This window comes from Cryptomeria japonica, chromosome 3 (assembly GCF_030272615.1).
Source record: "Cryptomeria japonica chromosome 3, Sugi_1.0, whole genome shotgun sequence".
Classification (NCBI taxonomy): domain Eukaryota; kingdom Viridiplantae; phylum Streptophyta; class Pinopsida; order Cupressales; family Cupressaceae; genus Cryptomeria; species Cryptomeria japonica.
Genome location: NC_081407.1, coordinates 662,178,885 through 662,194,981, shown reverse-complemented (window position 1 = coordinate 662,194,981; position 16,097 = coordinate 662,178,885). Strand labels below are relative to the sequence as shown.

Here is a 16,097-nt window from a genome sequence, read left to right as displayed (position 1 = left end):
ATAAATAATTAATCAACCATCCACATCCAACACATGAACACTAAGATTTATAAATGGAAAAACCAAATAGGGAAAAACCATGGTGAGCACCTACGCACAAGAATATATCCACTATGTATATTAGATTATAAAGAAAAAAACTCATTGCTCCAAACTTGCACACCAAGGTTAACTACTCATGGGTGAAGCTATAAAAGAGGACTTGCGAAACTTGAAGCTAACTGCATTCAAGGAAAGATTAAAAAATGATATGATATGAATCTCCTAATCATAAACCTATCCTTGAATGTTGTATCAAATGAACAACATCAACACACACACTCAAACCTCAATAGTCAACACTCTATCTTAAAACTATGTCATAGTCTTAGCATAACTTGCATATTATTCGAACACAACTCTTCTTCTCTACTATTCATTAAACCTCTTTGATTATCTTAGCATCATACATGTAAAATATACACCTCATTCCCTATCATTTAAATCAATTACACTCATCCTTATATATAAGATGGATCATCAAGATCTTGAATGAACTCAGCTTGAACCAAAATATACTTTCTCAACCAAGAACACATAGGCTGATCCACTATAGGAGAAAGAGAGAACAAAAAGAATCCTCCAAAGATCAATTCATTGATTCACAATCACCAGAACAAAACCAACAACATATCCACATGCTAGGCACCCATATAAGCAATTGATAATAAAAAAATACTCTCCAATGCAAATAACTCAAATCTAGATCTCCACATGCTCTAGTGAGACCCATAACACATCAAATAATCTCTCATAAATCATATCTAAACCTAAGGATAGGTCTAACATAGAAGTCCTTAACCAACAATAAACAATGTCAGAACACCCAGAGAATACAAAGATGTTTATAGACCATAGAACTAGCATATCCATAATGCCAAACCATAACCAATGAAGATAATAATAATAGTGAATTCCAATAGCACTTCTTGGAGCTAAACACCCAATAGAACAACTACAACATCAACACAACAAGATAACTCTGCAACATAGACATTTTGGACCACACCATAATAACAAGTTTGACATCAATGACAACTATAACAACTCATCAACAAAAAATTATCATAGTGCGATAGTTTTGCATGTTTCAGTTTTTCTTCTGCAATACTTTGAAGATTGTTTTTGGGCCAATTGTTTGTATCCTACATGTTTCATCTAATTAGGCTGACCTAATTGATGTTTATTTAGTTATAAACGGTATAGAAAGGATGAAATAATTTTGGATGATTTAATATGTTGTGTGAGTTGAATGTGAATTTGTGTATTCTCAGTGTGAAGGTGTGAAAGTATAGTTGAGTTGTGATGAAGGTAGTTTCGGATTTGTAACCATAGTGAGCTATGATCTATATATCAGACGATACATTTTTTTGTAGTTCAATCATTTTGATTCATTGTATTCAGAAATTTGTATCTTGCCTTGAAGAAGTGTTCTTTACTGTTTTCAATTCTCTTGTATCTTGCCTTGAGGTTCTACACCTCGGTCTTGCAAGTCCAAATCAAGAGTAGTGAGATGCCTTGGCCTTAAGCCTAAAACATTCTATCTTGTTTTCATATAGTGGGATTATTCTCACAATGGTTTTCTCTCATGATATTTCCATATAAATATCTTCATGTTCATATGTGATTTATTTTTGTTTTCAGTTATTTACTTGAGCACATATGGTAACTAGTATGAATGGTAAATGAATAGTTTTCTATTAAGTGAAAAGAAGGTTTTGAAGGGGCCCCAAAGCCCTTTTACAGAGAGATAATCAAAAGATAAGACATTAAAGACCAGATAGATAGAGGAAAACACATAAAAAAGAGACAGTTGGCAAAGGCAAAAAGCCAACAAGAAGCCAAAAGAGGCAAAGGGACAACACATAAAAAACTAAGGGACAACCATGAGCAAGAGACCCTAAGAAAGGTTTATGATAAGATCCACCGCTTCTTGCTTCAGCTGGAGCATAGAGGTAGCAACGCTCTTTAGTTCCTCCAGCTCTTTGGCATGCTGGGTCATCTTCCTAGTACTTGCTCGAGTTCTTTTGCCGTGACCACTTCAAGACTCAGAACCTTATCCTTGTTAGTATCAATTGTGTTTTTTTCCTAATGGATCGGTAGTATCAATTGTGTATGAATGGTAAATGAATAGTTAATTTGGTTGAATTTTTATATATGCTAATTCACCCCCCTCTCAACATCCAGATGTGCTCAACATTTTTGTCATTACAATTTGTACAAAGAAAAATAGAATTGCAATTTATAAAATTAAATCCTAGTTCTTAGGTGGTTCTTGGCTACATATTCAACTCTACTACCAATCTTATATCCATCCTAAAATTTGAGAAATTTCATCCCTTTTTGGGTTCAAATACACTCTCTTTTATTAGAATATAGAGAAATTGAACTTATTGAAATCCTAGGGAACCAAAAGTGCAATTTTCCTAAAACATGATCATACTTTCTTTGACAATCTAGAATTTCAAATTTGTTTTTGTGTCCTTTGTACAACTAAGGTAATCCCAAAACCCATTAATATTAATTCTAAATATGGTTCACGGAGGCAATAAATTTATCTTCAAAGCCCTAAATTAGACTACTCAATTTTTCATCTCATAAGGAACTTCATAAAGGAATGTAAAATCTAAGAAAGAGTTCATAACAAGGTTTGTGACAACTTTAGAACAACTCAACCATCTTCCACCTATAATGGGGTGTCTATCCCCCAATTGATAAATAATCTAGAGATTCCTACATATTTCTAGAGATTAGTCATACCTCTCTTTAGGTTAAAGAATTAACATTTGCAATGGACCCTCTTCATATTCAAAATCTTAGGGTTAGGTGCGGACTTCTCACAAGTCTTATGCCCCTACAATAACTTTCATAAAATTAAATTAACATTCTTAAGAAACCATTTATAAATATTACATTGATAGTTTATTCCATAATAGTTTTAAGTAATCTTAATTTAATGTAAAATAAATATTTACATTAGTAAAAAAATAGATTAATGATCAATATGTTTCTATAAAAATGGTTTATTTTAAAAATATATATAAAATAAGTGTTATTTAGTGACCAGTGGTTGGAATTGTATTATTAATAGTATTTATTGACTAGTAGTTGCATATCAATTGAGATGAGATAAATTGAAATTGATAGAATGCAATTTTATGTAAATAACAAATATAATAAATATACCATACAATAATTAGATCACTTTTAATTTTATAATTACAAGAATATAACAATCATAAAATTCTAAATAACTATATGGCTTTGCAAAATAAAATATATACATTAATTAATAACATGGATTTTTGATGGAAATATATAAGACTTGTGCGCCTACTAAGACTTTTGCATATTTTTGATTGAAATAATGCTAGTAATGTTTCTTCTAGTTATGGTTTATATGACACTATGATGATCTATGGTTATATGTTTTTGACAGGGGTGGATAGGCTTGCCTAGTTGGCTGTATATACGATCAATAATATTTTTTTTATTTTTTATTATTTTCAGCCTTTTAGTTGGATGATGCCAGCTGCTTTATGAGTGATCAAGGTCCTTCCTTTGCTTAAGTAATAAAAATTATGGATTTTTGACTGTTTAATATTTGAAATCAATATTGTATGTTTAAAAAATATAAAAAATAAGAATAAAATTGAAAATAAATTCAATTAAGAAAACGCATTTTAAGAAGATAATTTTTTGATAATAAGTAATTATTAAATTAAAATAAAAATAAAAATTATAAAAGAATTTTTTTAATATTAATTAATAGAATATTAAAATTTAAAACTCACTAGTAGATTATAAATAGGATATAATAAGATTTATAACCTTATGTATATCAAATTAAATAATAAAAATATTAGTAAATTTTCTATTATATTATTTTTCTAAGAAAGTTAAAAAAAAATCTACTCAATCTATTAAAATAAGTAAGAATTATTTATATAAAATTTTGAAAAAAAAATTCAATTAACAAGTGACTGTACTATAAGTATAAATATATGTAAGTGTGCATATAGCATGATTTCATCTTGTTGATTTGATATCCTGAACTATTTTCTAATTTGGGATTTTTTTTTCTACTGTTCTTTCATTTTTTTGATAGATCATGAAATCTGATCCAAAAGAATTCTACACAATTGAATCCAGAAACACAATGCAACAACTATTTTCTAAGATTCAGAAATTCATAATAATTGATTTTAACCTAATTCAAATTTAAAAAAAAACAAAAACTTTAATTTATTCATAAGGTAGAAAAAGATCGTTTCAATAATATTGGATTATTGATAAACAAGAGGCAAAAAGGCATAAAATTGTACCAGGAGTGTCAATCACATTTATGGTTCGGCCATCCTTCCGCTTGCATTGCCCCAGCTTGCACTCTGATGTCACAGAACCAGGACTCCGTCTGGACACAAATTCTTTCCGTCCTAGGATGGAATTACCCGTTGCACTTTTCCCATTTCCCGTTTTGCCGATCATAACTACAGTCGTGGCTTCCATTACTACCTTCACCAAAGTAAACTGGCAATCAAACATTAAATTCTATTAGGTTTCCTCTAAATTTACCAGTACCAAAAGCATTCAGAGATCAAAACAAATGAAAACCTTAGCAGACGTTTCTCTCAATCACCAGCTCAGTAGTTCCTAGTTAATCATAAAAGAGGCAAAAGCAAATGAAACTTTGGATGTAGCGTTCTCATTGTTAGTGGATTTAAAGAGGCAAAAGCAACAATTGCGTTAGAAATAAGGCAATTGTGGGAGCCATCGAATGTATGCTGGCATGACATAGAAAGGAAAGAATAAATGATAGATGAAAAATTAAAGGCCAGCATAAAGTGCATGTATCGATACGAGTATCAAGTCTTTGGAAGATAAAAAGAAATATTCTACTTCCACTCACATTAGTAATAGTTCCTTAGCTCTTCCGAAGAGGAAAGGTCCGATGATTTTTTTACCTCGTCTTCGATTTAGCTGAGAAAGACGCGCACTCACTCGAAGGATTATAGATGGTATCATCCTCCACATGCCGAGAGAGAATGTTGGAATTAAATTCTTCACTCTTTACTTATTCTGAGGTTTCAGGAATGAAAAAATGTTCTATATACTGTAGAATGTACTAGATGTTATGTTAGGTTATTGTCTGTCATGCACAATTTGAATTTTAAATAGCTTATCAAACATGTTGCTTAAAATATTGTTGGGAACTTGTCTTTTGAAGTCATGTAGATTCTACAGTCGATGAAGATTTGTAGTAGATTTTTAGATTACATTATGCAGATTTTTATATTATACTTGTAGATTTTTATATTACACTTGTAGAATTTTATATTACACTTTTTATATCATACTATATGACCTATCATCTGATTGTGTTGATTATGTAATGCAGAAATCTACTACAAAACTTAGACATTTATCTGTTGAAATAAAATCCATATAACAACACATGCAGTAGACACATGATAGAAACTGATCTAGACGTAAACGAAATCAATGGTACAGAGATATAAAACTGTCAAAAAACTCAGGACTTGGCTTCCTTATTCGATGCATTTCTTTCAACCAGGGATAATATGATTCGATCTTTGTTCTCCCTAAAATTACCTTTTCCTATGGAATGTTAATGTGAAAACATACAGGGAGATTCATGGCAGCGGAGGAATAAAGTGATAAGCATATTTCCAGTCATAAAGAAACATTATTGCATTATACAGCAGTCAGAACAATTTGCAACAGATCAAACAAAGAGAGAAAAACAGAGAATACAGAAAAAACACACACGAAAAGACAAAAAAACAAAAAAAACCTCTATTTATTAATTTGCCAGTGATATATACATTTTTTTACATGAAACCGTAGAAACAGTTGACAACAACTATTTAAAATCATACATACGAAAATTGTTAGAATTCTCTAGACTGTGGGCAGTTGAGACAGTAAATGCAGTGTTGGCAATGAAGAATTCAATCAAATCAAAGTAACTGCTTGGGTGGTGTTTGAAGTCACTTCATTTGTCTCACACGTCATATGTATAACATTCTCCTACTTGAAGCCAATGAAGGGGGGTCAGATAGAACTGCAGTCATCAAATCACCCCAGACCTACCAAGTTTCTACAGAGATCACGATTTTCTCTTCGCAGAATTTTAGTGAGCATATCAGGAGGGTTTTCATCTGTATGGATCTTTTCCAAATTGAAATGCCCTTCTCCTAATACCTGCCGAATCCAATGGTACTTTAGATCAATGTGCTTGGTCTTTGAATGATATGTTGGGTTTTTTTTGTTAAATGGATGGCGCTCTGGCTATCACAAAACAATGTATATCTATCTTGTTTTATTTCTAGCTCTCCTAAAAGTCCTTGAATCCACAACATCTCATTACAAGCTTCTGTTACAGCTATTTATTTTTCTTTTGCTATTGAAAGGGCTACTAGTTTCTACAGTCTAGACACCTAAGATACTTCAGCACCTGCAAAAGTATATAAATAACCAATGGTGAACTTTCTAGTGTCCACATCTCCAACCATATCTGGATCTGTGTAACCTTTAAGCACAACATAATTATTACAAAAACAAAACAATGATGGCTAGTTCCCTTACGATACCTCAAATCCAGTTTACTGATTCCCAATGTTGTTTTCTTGGATTGCAAGGAACCTACTCACTACTCCCACTGAATGTGCAATATCTGGTTGAGTGCATAACATGGCATACATCAGGCTGCCAATAGTTGAAGCATAAGTAATTTTACTTATTTCCTTCTTCCCCTTGTCATCACAAGGGCACAAATCAACACTCAATTTAATGTGGGATGCAAGAGGTCTACCAACTGGCTTGGCATCCTTCATATTGAACCTATCAAGAATCTTTTGAATATATTTGTCTTGTGACAGCCATATTTTCTTCTTATTTTTGTCACGTATGATCTTCATGCCTAGTATTTGTTGTGCTAGACCGAAATCTTTCATTGCAAATTATTTACTCGAATCCTTCTTCAACTGATTAACCATATTTTTATTATGTCCAATAAGTAGCATGTCATCTACATACGGCAATAATATAATGTACATTTCTTGGTCATACCTCTTAATATAGACACAATCATCAACTTCTAGCTTTTTGAAACCATGTTCAAACATGAATGAATGAAATTTCTTATACCACTGGCGAGGTGTTTGTTTCAACCCATAGAGACTCTTTTTCAACATGCAAACCAAGTTTTATTTACCTTTTACTTTGAAACCTTCTTGCTGCTCTGTGTAAATCTCTTCCTCCAATTCACCATGAAGAAAAGCTATCTTTACATCTAACTATTCACGTTCGAAATTTAGAGTAGCAACAAGACCAAGAATAACTCTAATGGGTGACATTTTAACAACAGGTGAAAAAAATTCAATGAAGTCAACACCTTCTTTCTAAGCAAATCCGTTCACCACCAACCTTGCTTTGTATCTTTTCCTTTTCTTGTCACCCTCATCCTTGATCTTGTATACCCATTTGTTTTGTATAGCTCTTCTTCCTTTTAGAAGCTTTACCAACTCCCAAGTTCTATTTTCCACCAAGGAGTCCATTTCTTCCTCCATCACTTTCTTTCATTCTTTACTATGCTCATCTTCACAAGCTTCCTGACAACCATCTAGTTCACCTTCATCAGTTAATAAAATATAGTTTGAGGGAATATACCTTTGTGAAGGATTATGAGGCCTAGTGGATCTATGAACCATTTGTTGTGTTGTGTTTTCAAGTTGAATCTCTTCTAAGGGCTCCTATAAGGTTTATCTTCATCTTCTAGTTCGTCATTCTCCTCTTGCTGTCCATCACACTCTTGTTATTGCTGCCCATTTTCTTGCATTGGTAGGATATTTTCTTGCAATTCTTCAATCCTGTCAATAACTTTCTTTACCTCCAAATTTCTTGCAATCTTCTTAAACATCTCTAACTCATTAAATATAACATCCTTGCTTGTAATGATCTTATGTTTTACTAGATCCCATAAACGATAACCAAATTCACCATCTGCATATCCCAGGAAAATGCATTTCATAGATTTATCATCTAATCTAGTTCTATTCTCTTTGGAAATATGCACAAATGCTTCACATCCAGATATTTTTAAGTGAGAATGATTTACCTTCTTACCAATCCAAACTTCTTTAGGAATGTTGCCATCCAAGGCTATAGTAGGAGATCGATTTAGGAATGTTGCCATCCAATCCAGAGTTTGACAACATACTCCTCACCTTCTCCATGATAGTCCGATTCATTCTTTCTACAATACCATTTTGTTGAGGAGTAAGAGGTACTATTTTCTCATGGTTTACGCCAAACCAGTTACAATACTCCTTCAATGCATTGGAACAATATTCTCCACCATTGTTTGTTCTCAAAAACTTGAGCAATTTATTAGTCTATCTTTCAACAACAAGATGAAACTTATGAAATATCTTGAATACCTCATCTTTTCTTTTCATATGACAAGCCCAAAACTTCCTAGATGCATCATCTATAAATGTGATAAAGTACGAGGCTCCTCATGAGCAAATGTTTACTAGCCCAAATACATTAGAATGTATCAATTCTAACAAATTTGTTCTCTGTTGATGAATACCTCTAAGGAATGAAACCCTTTTTTGCCTACCATATATACAATGCTCACAAAGATCAAGATTATGAGATTTCAAACCTAGCAACAAATTTTTGCCCATAAGTATCTTTAGGCCCTTCTCACTCATTTGACCCAAATACATGCCACAAATCTACTAGTATTTCTCCTTTTGTAACAACAAAAAAATCTAATTTCTCTTCTATTTCTCTTAATGTCTACAATGTTCCTACCTTAGATCCTCTAGCCATGAGCAATGCCCCTTTACAAATTTTCCAGCCACCTTTTCCAGAAGTTGTGGAATAGCCTTCATCAGCCAAACGTCTTATAGAGATTAGACTCATGCACATCTCTAGATCATGCCTAACATGTTACATGAAATTACCTTGCCCATCCTTTGTCTTTATTTGGACATCTCCTACTACAACAATGTTACAAAAATGCTTATTTCAGGTTACATGGATTATACCATAATTACGAGGATTATACACAATAAAATTATCTTTTGTTTCAGGTTACATGGTGATATAGCCCAAAGTCAACAGTCCAATCAATGCTATAGCTGGAGGTATATAAACATGCATCTCCCATTGAAACAGTAAATAAAATCTTGTTATTTGAAACTATAGTTGTGTTCTCACCTTCATTTGTGCTAGTTGATTTATTATTTGTAATGGCTGATTTTTTATCTTTCTATTCTTGCTTCTAGATTCAACATTCCTATTTCATGTGTCCTGGCTTTCCACAATGATAACAAGTCAGCCTGCCTCTTTTTGATTTTGATTTTCCTCTTGACCTTGAAGGCCCTTGATGGTTTTGATCAATTTTTGTACCACGATCAGTTGTAGTTAAGTCTTCTCCTCCCTAGTTTTTCATATTTGATTTTCATCATATCTCCTCATTCATTAAGCTACTACTAACATCATCAAACTTCAAGGTTCCTACAAATGCAGAAGTGCTTATGGGTACAATCATGTTCTCCCAACTGTCAAGCATGGAGCGCATTAGTAGGATGACTTCAATCTCATCATCTAGAACAATTTTAACAAAGGCAAGTTGGTTGGTGATTATGTTGAACTCATTTAAATGCTCTACTACTAAAGCAACCTCCTTCATCTTGAGGTTGTATAATTTCTTCATTAAGAAAACCTTATTCGAGGTTGTGTTTTTCTCATATAAATCATGTAAGTTTGTCCACAGGTCTTGTGATGTCTTCTCTCCAGCCATATTAGAGAAAACATTATTTTCTAGATACTATCGGATGGTTGCAATCGCCTTTCTATTCAACTTTTTCTAGTCTTCATTCAACATTGTTGTGGGTATCTTTGATATTCCCTCAATTGGCAGATATTGATCTTTCGAGAGTAAATATATCCTCCATTTGGGATTTCTGTAGGGAAAACTTAGCCCTATTTAACTTCTCAATATCACTCATGTTTGTCTCCATGTTGCTTAACGAAACCCTACACACACACCAATCCTTCCAACAACCAAGTGCTCTGATACTAGTTGTAAAAAAACCTAGGTCTTGGCATCCTTATTCAACGCACTTCTTTCAACTAGGGATAATATATTTTGATCTCTAGTCTCCCTGAAACCACCTTTTCCTATGGAATGTTAATGTGAAAACATACAAGAAGATTCATGGCAGCAGAGGAATAAAGTGATAAGAATATTTCTAACAATAAAGAAACATTATTGCTTTATACATCAGTCTAAACAATCTTAAATATATCATACAAATAGAAAAAACCACAACATACAAAGAATATAGAAAAAGTACACAAAAATCCCCAATAAACCACTTGTATTCATTAATTTGCTAATGATATAGACATTTTTTTACATGCTCCTACACACTTCTATCATAATGAAAAAAATGTTAGAAATTGTTAGAAAACACTAGACCGTGGGCAATTGAGAGAGTAAATGTAGTGTTGGTGATGAAGAATTCAATCGAATCAAAGTGACTGCTTGGACAATGTTGGAAGCCACTTCATTTTCTTCACACGTCATATATATAGCAAAAGCATTGTTTTATTCTTGATGTAAACAAAACCAATGCTCCACACACTCCCTCTTTTTATGTTCTCATTCACAAACTCTGTTGTTGAAGTGACACTACTTCAACAACACTACTCCTTTTCTTAGAGATATTAGCTGCTCACTATTCCACACAAAATATTTTTCCTTTTTGTCCTTCACAAAATTTTTTGGTTCACCTTCAATTACTCCCCTACCAGAACTAAAGTTGTTGTAGCTCGTGTTACGAAGGAAGGGAACAAATTAGAATCTAAAAAGGCTTTCTTTCTACTAGAAAAACAACTCATTGAATACAAATGATATCATCAATATTTCCAAGTTTTATTCTCTCATTCATCATCTTTTCAGAATATTTCTAATATTGAATTATTTTTCCAAGAATTTAAGTAAGAAATCTTAATTTTACTTAATTTGCAATAGAGGAGATATTTGCATGTACAAATTTTCTCTAATATCATTTTAGAAAAATATGCAAAATTTATAGAAGCTAAACAAAAAATTATGCACAAAATATATTATGTTTCTATTCCACATTATCACATTGAATAGGATATTACAAATTATATAAGATAATTTATCTAACTCCTAAGACAACACCACTAACTTATTACACTAAGTCTAAAAGTGGGTTGTTCAACCACCTTATTTTCTCCGTCCTATTTTTACTATTAAATCTTTATGTGAGTTGTCTTAACAAATCACGTGCACATTTCAATCTCACATTATAATATCATTTTCTCATGATATTTTAATAGGGTAGTGTCATAAATTGTACACCCTTAATTGGGTTTGTCCAACTCCACACTTAGATTAGCACCTGCCTTAGTGTGTCCCATTTCATCTTTCATTTATAAGGCTCCTTTAGGCATTTAATTATGAATTTAATTAAATCTAAAGTCCTCACTCAACAATTCACATATTATAAAATTGGACCCTCTACCTTAAGTGGACCCCTTTTTTTACTTTAATTAATCCTAATAAAGTCCTAATTTCAATCTTCAAAGCACATTTTCACATATCTAAACATCTTGGGACCTACCATTGTGGATTTGACTATATAATCACAACATCTTGCATCTGTATAAGTTTGGAAAAAATGTCAGCCGAATCGATATGCCCACCATTTTGGTCCTGACTTTTTCTCCCCAAATTTTGGGAGCTTAATTTGGCAGTGTTATAATGTTCAAATCCCTCTTTGTGTCAATTTTTCATCAATTATAAGTCAGTCTATTATCAAAATTAAAGTTAGGATTTCATATATATATAACCTTTTCTTTCCCTCATTTGAGGATTAAAAATCTAGCAATTGAAGGAGACTCTTATGAAGTGAAAGTGCAGGTTTTATATGAATTGTACAATCAACAAATTTATAATGAATCAAGTCTTCATCAATATTTTTCATCATTCATAGAAGCTTAGGAGATATTGAAGAATAATAAGGAGATCATTGACTGTTGATTAGCTTGTACCTCTCCCTTAGGGTTTGGTATTGTTTCATGTTATTTTTATATCACTATGTGAGTTTCAGATCTACACATCATTTATTTTTAGATTTAAAAAATGTTATTTCTTTATATATACATTGCATTTGTGATTTGAAGCATCTTATGTTCATTAGGGTTTTTTCTCAAAACATAGGGTGGAACTCTAGTTTGCATTTTAGCTCATAGGAATCTTACAAACACATGAGATTCTAGGGCACACACACTACTCAATATATTATTGGCTATTTGTGCAGGTGGAAATAACCAAAAATCAAGATCTTTGATTAAGGAAAAATCCTATATAGCCACAAACACACCATGTTTAGGTTGTAGGTGTAGTTACAGGTTTTTGTTCAAAGTAGGCAATTTATGGGAAATCTTAGCAATCTATCAGAGATCCATTTCCAGAGTTTTCTACTATATCAATTGTAGGTTTTGAAAGGCAGGGTCTAAATCAATTCAATTTGTAGATTCCTAGTTTACGTCTCGGTATAGTTACTAGGACCAAAGCGTGGGTAATAATCATAACAAGCCCTTTTGAGGACTAATTCCAAATGTCCATAATAAGTATGTGAGTTGTTACTAACATTCACTTTACCTCTAATACATGTAAATTTACTAAAATTAATTCTTAACATATTTAAACACCAAATTATTCCACAACTCTATCTTGATCATAAAATTCAAAAAAAAAGAAAAAGAGATTTTATCACCTCTCATAATGACCAATTAGTAAAATATATAGAAAATTTCAAATCGAAGGCAATCAAGTAGTTCTAGCACCTCATTTCTTCCTCAAATGCTATAGGACTATTTGGGTTGGGGCTCTCTTTTCAATAACATTTGACAACTCATAAAAATATAAAAAAAATCTTTCAATGTCTCACATTTGTAAATAAGAAGTAAAAGAAATCACATTACAAGTTCATATGGGTAAGGCTCTAGGTTGTTATTGCTTATCCACACTCTTTTTTATAGGTTTTGGTATTTCATAGGTAAGTAAGTATGGGTGATTATGGAATACTAGATGAAAATGTAGAAGATTGTTAAATTTTTGAATAGTAGCATCATAGCTCTTATTATTTATTTATTTTTATCATCAAGTGCTATCAAGGTGGGGATAGAGCCCTATATTTATCCAAAAAAAGCTTACATGTAGTATTTGACTAATCAAACCAAAACAAACTAAAAAACCAGATGTATCATAGCTCTTATTACCGAGAAGATAACATCTCAAACATTCATAGATTATAAGCCAATCTCACTATGTAGAATAATTTTGAGATTATATTTTAAAATATTGCCAATGGACTTATGTTATTTCTTCCTTAAATCATCTTATGGAGTTAGGTTTTTTACTTTTAGGAGAGACTTTGTTGATGGGATTATAAGGGTAAGTGAAACAACACACTTTATTTCTTATGTAAATTAGAAGGATGTAATAAAAAATTGGATATAACTAAATCTAGAGGAGATGTTAGATGAATGGGGTTATATCTCTTAATGCATCTGGGTTGTTTCCTTTTGTTGTTTTTGATAGTAGATTTTCCTAGGTTGTTGTCTCTATACTTCTTTAGTTTTAGTTGTTATATGGATAGTTTATAAACTTGTTGATATTTTAGCTAATGAGCTTGACCTGGAAGATCTTTTTTTTACTAATGGATTTTAATTTGATAATGAGATTAGGCCCTTCCTTACTTAATCTAATTATAAACATATTCCAATGGTGTTTTTTGTTGTCTATTTTGATGAAATTCCAATTCTTGGTGGATTGGTTCTAATGAATCTTCTAGTCTCTCCCCACTATTAAATTCAGTATTTGATTAATGGTTGTCTCCATTAATTTTTAAAAGCTTGAATGGTCTTTATTAAAGGGATCTAAGTTCTTTTTGATTTTATTTAATCATGGTTGATTCTTTGGGCTGGAAATTGACCATAACTACAACTTCAATTGATGGAAACATATCGAGGCCTTGCAAAATATTGACCTAGTAACTCGACTGAAATTAAATAATTACACCTTTTTGTATGAGATTATGAATATAGATTTGGTTCTATAAATAAAGGAAATATTCTAAAATTGTATTGAAACTTTTGGATAGTTAATAAATCCTTCAAATTCTAATCTAAATAAATCTTTCACACAAGAAGACAATGTAGAGAAGTATTGTTGAATACTTTAGATTTTTCCTAGATGCATACCCTAAGTAAGTATTTGGGTATCACTATTTCTAGTGGTGTCATTCAATATATATTTAAGAATAATAGGGTTTAAATTACACATTCAAGGTGAAAAAATAGAAGAGACAAAGGCTAACTTCAATAAGATGAATTCCAATGATTTAGGTTATTCTCTTAGTAATTCTAATTTATCTAATGTCATGTCTGCAACTAATTGAAATATAGTGAAATGTTGATCTTAGGCCAGAGACATAAACTAAAATATTAATTCTTAAATCAGTATCATTAATAATAGTAAATAGCCAATGATATCCAACTTTATTCCTAAAGTGGAGCTAGTTACTTTGTGTGATTATTTCTTGTTTTTTATTTGATTTGATTTGATATGAATATGCAATGACTAGCTAAAATCATGTAAAATTTACAATATTCAACATAACAAAAATATTATAAAAGTGAAATTGAACAAAAAGGTATAAATCTATAATTTCGATGCAAAAAGGAATCCATAATCGAAATCTAGAGCTAAAAGTGTTGGATTATGGACCTAGTCACCCTAGACTAGAAGGTATTTTCATTATTTGAGGTTTTGGATTCTAGATCAAGACAACTTGTAGATATTTCTATCTAAAATTCAGCCTAAAAGTATCAAAATATGGATCTAATCAACATAGTTCAAGGATTTTTCTTTTCAATAGTCTAGGATTATTGATCTTAGTCTATTTTGTACAAATCTAAAACTTTTTGTTTGCATAATTGTAACCTATAGAAATAGAAGAAGAAAAAATGGTTGTGTTCGATAGGGGCTTTCCTTACTCAAACAATGTGTTTTTTTTCCACCTCCATGACAATAATGATTATGAAAAAGAGATCTTACCTCTAGTAGGGAAGAGGCTAAATAAAAAATGAAATGCTAAATTGATAAATTTATAACTTACAATTAAAAATGGTGGTGATGCAATTCTCCTTAGGAAACTCCTCCAAGTGCTAATTCAATAGCATGATAAATCATAACAAAATGTATCATGAAAAAATACTTGAAGATAGGTTTCTATTGATTAATGCTTTCGGTACTCATATTTTCCCTTGATAAACAACAATGCTCAATCATTAGGTCTTACAATGAAATTGATAGATTGATTTGTGGATAATAAACAATTTTCTTATATAGAAATGTAAAGATATTTTCATATTATGCCAACTTCCAATAGCCATCAAAATATCAAGAATGGAACACAACTAGTGGTAACTAACACTCACTTACATTTGAATATTTGGATGGTTCTCTAAACTAAAATTTAAACTTGTGTTTAAATTATTCATTAAGCTCTCCTAAAAATACTAGAATAAATTGGTATCTATATATAAACTATGTTTTTTTGTTTGGACCATGTAATCTTAACACCTCCCTTTAAAAAAAATCTATATATAATTTTCAATCTTAGAAAATCTATCAAAAAATAACATCAGTGGTCTTTTGTAAAGGAATGCAATTTTTCATCTTAGAAAATATATCAAGCACCACTTGTATGATTCAAAAAAAAAATCACTACACATAATGTCCACTCATTTTATGTGTCTTTGATTTAACTTCTCTTTACTATTAAAGTACTAGAAATCTTGATGAATAGCATACAAAAAAATATTCTACCAACAAATAATACTCCATTTCTTTTAATCTTGAACTATATCCTAAAGTCCTAATCATAGATTGAACACTTTTTATTTGAATTGTTATG

The 16,097-nt window shown here is 31.3% G+C and overlaps 1 protein-coding gene across 1 annotated transcript in view; it reads right to left on the bottom strand.

The window, feature by feature from the left end:
• Window positions 1-4,778, bottom strand: part of LOC131068411 (immune-associated nucleotide-binding protein 9) — a 91,035-nt gene extending 86,257 nt beyond the window's left edge. The window contains exons 1-2 of the mRNA XM_058003600.1: window positions 4,654-4,778; window positions 4,365-4,569 (exon numbers count right to left, since the gene is read on the bottom strand). Coding sequence (XP_057859583.1) covers window positions 4,365-4,548 — 184 coding nt within the window. The 5' untranslated portion in view covers window positions 4,549-4,569; window positions 4,654-4,778. The remainder of the gene's footprint in view (window positions 1-4,364; window positions 4,570-4,653) is intronic.
• Window positions 4,779-16,097: the final 11,319 nt, after the last annotated feature.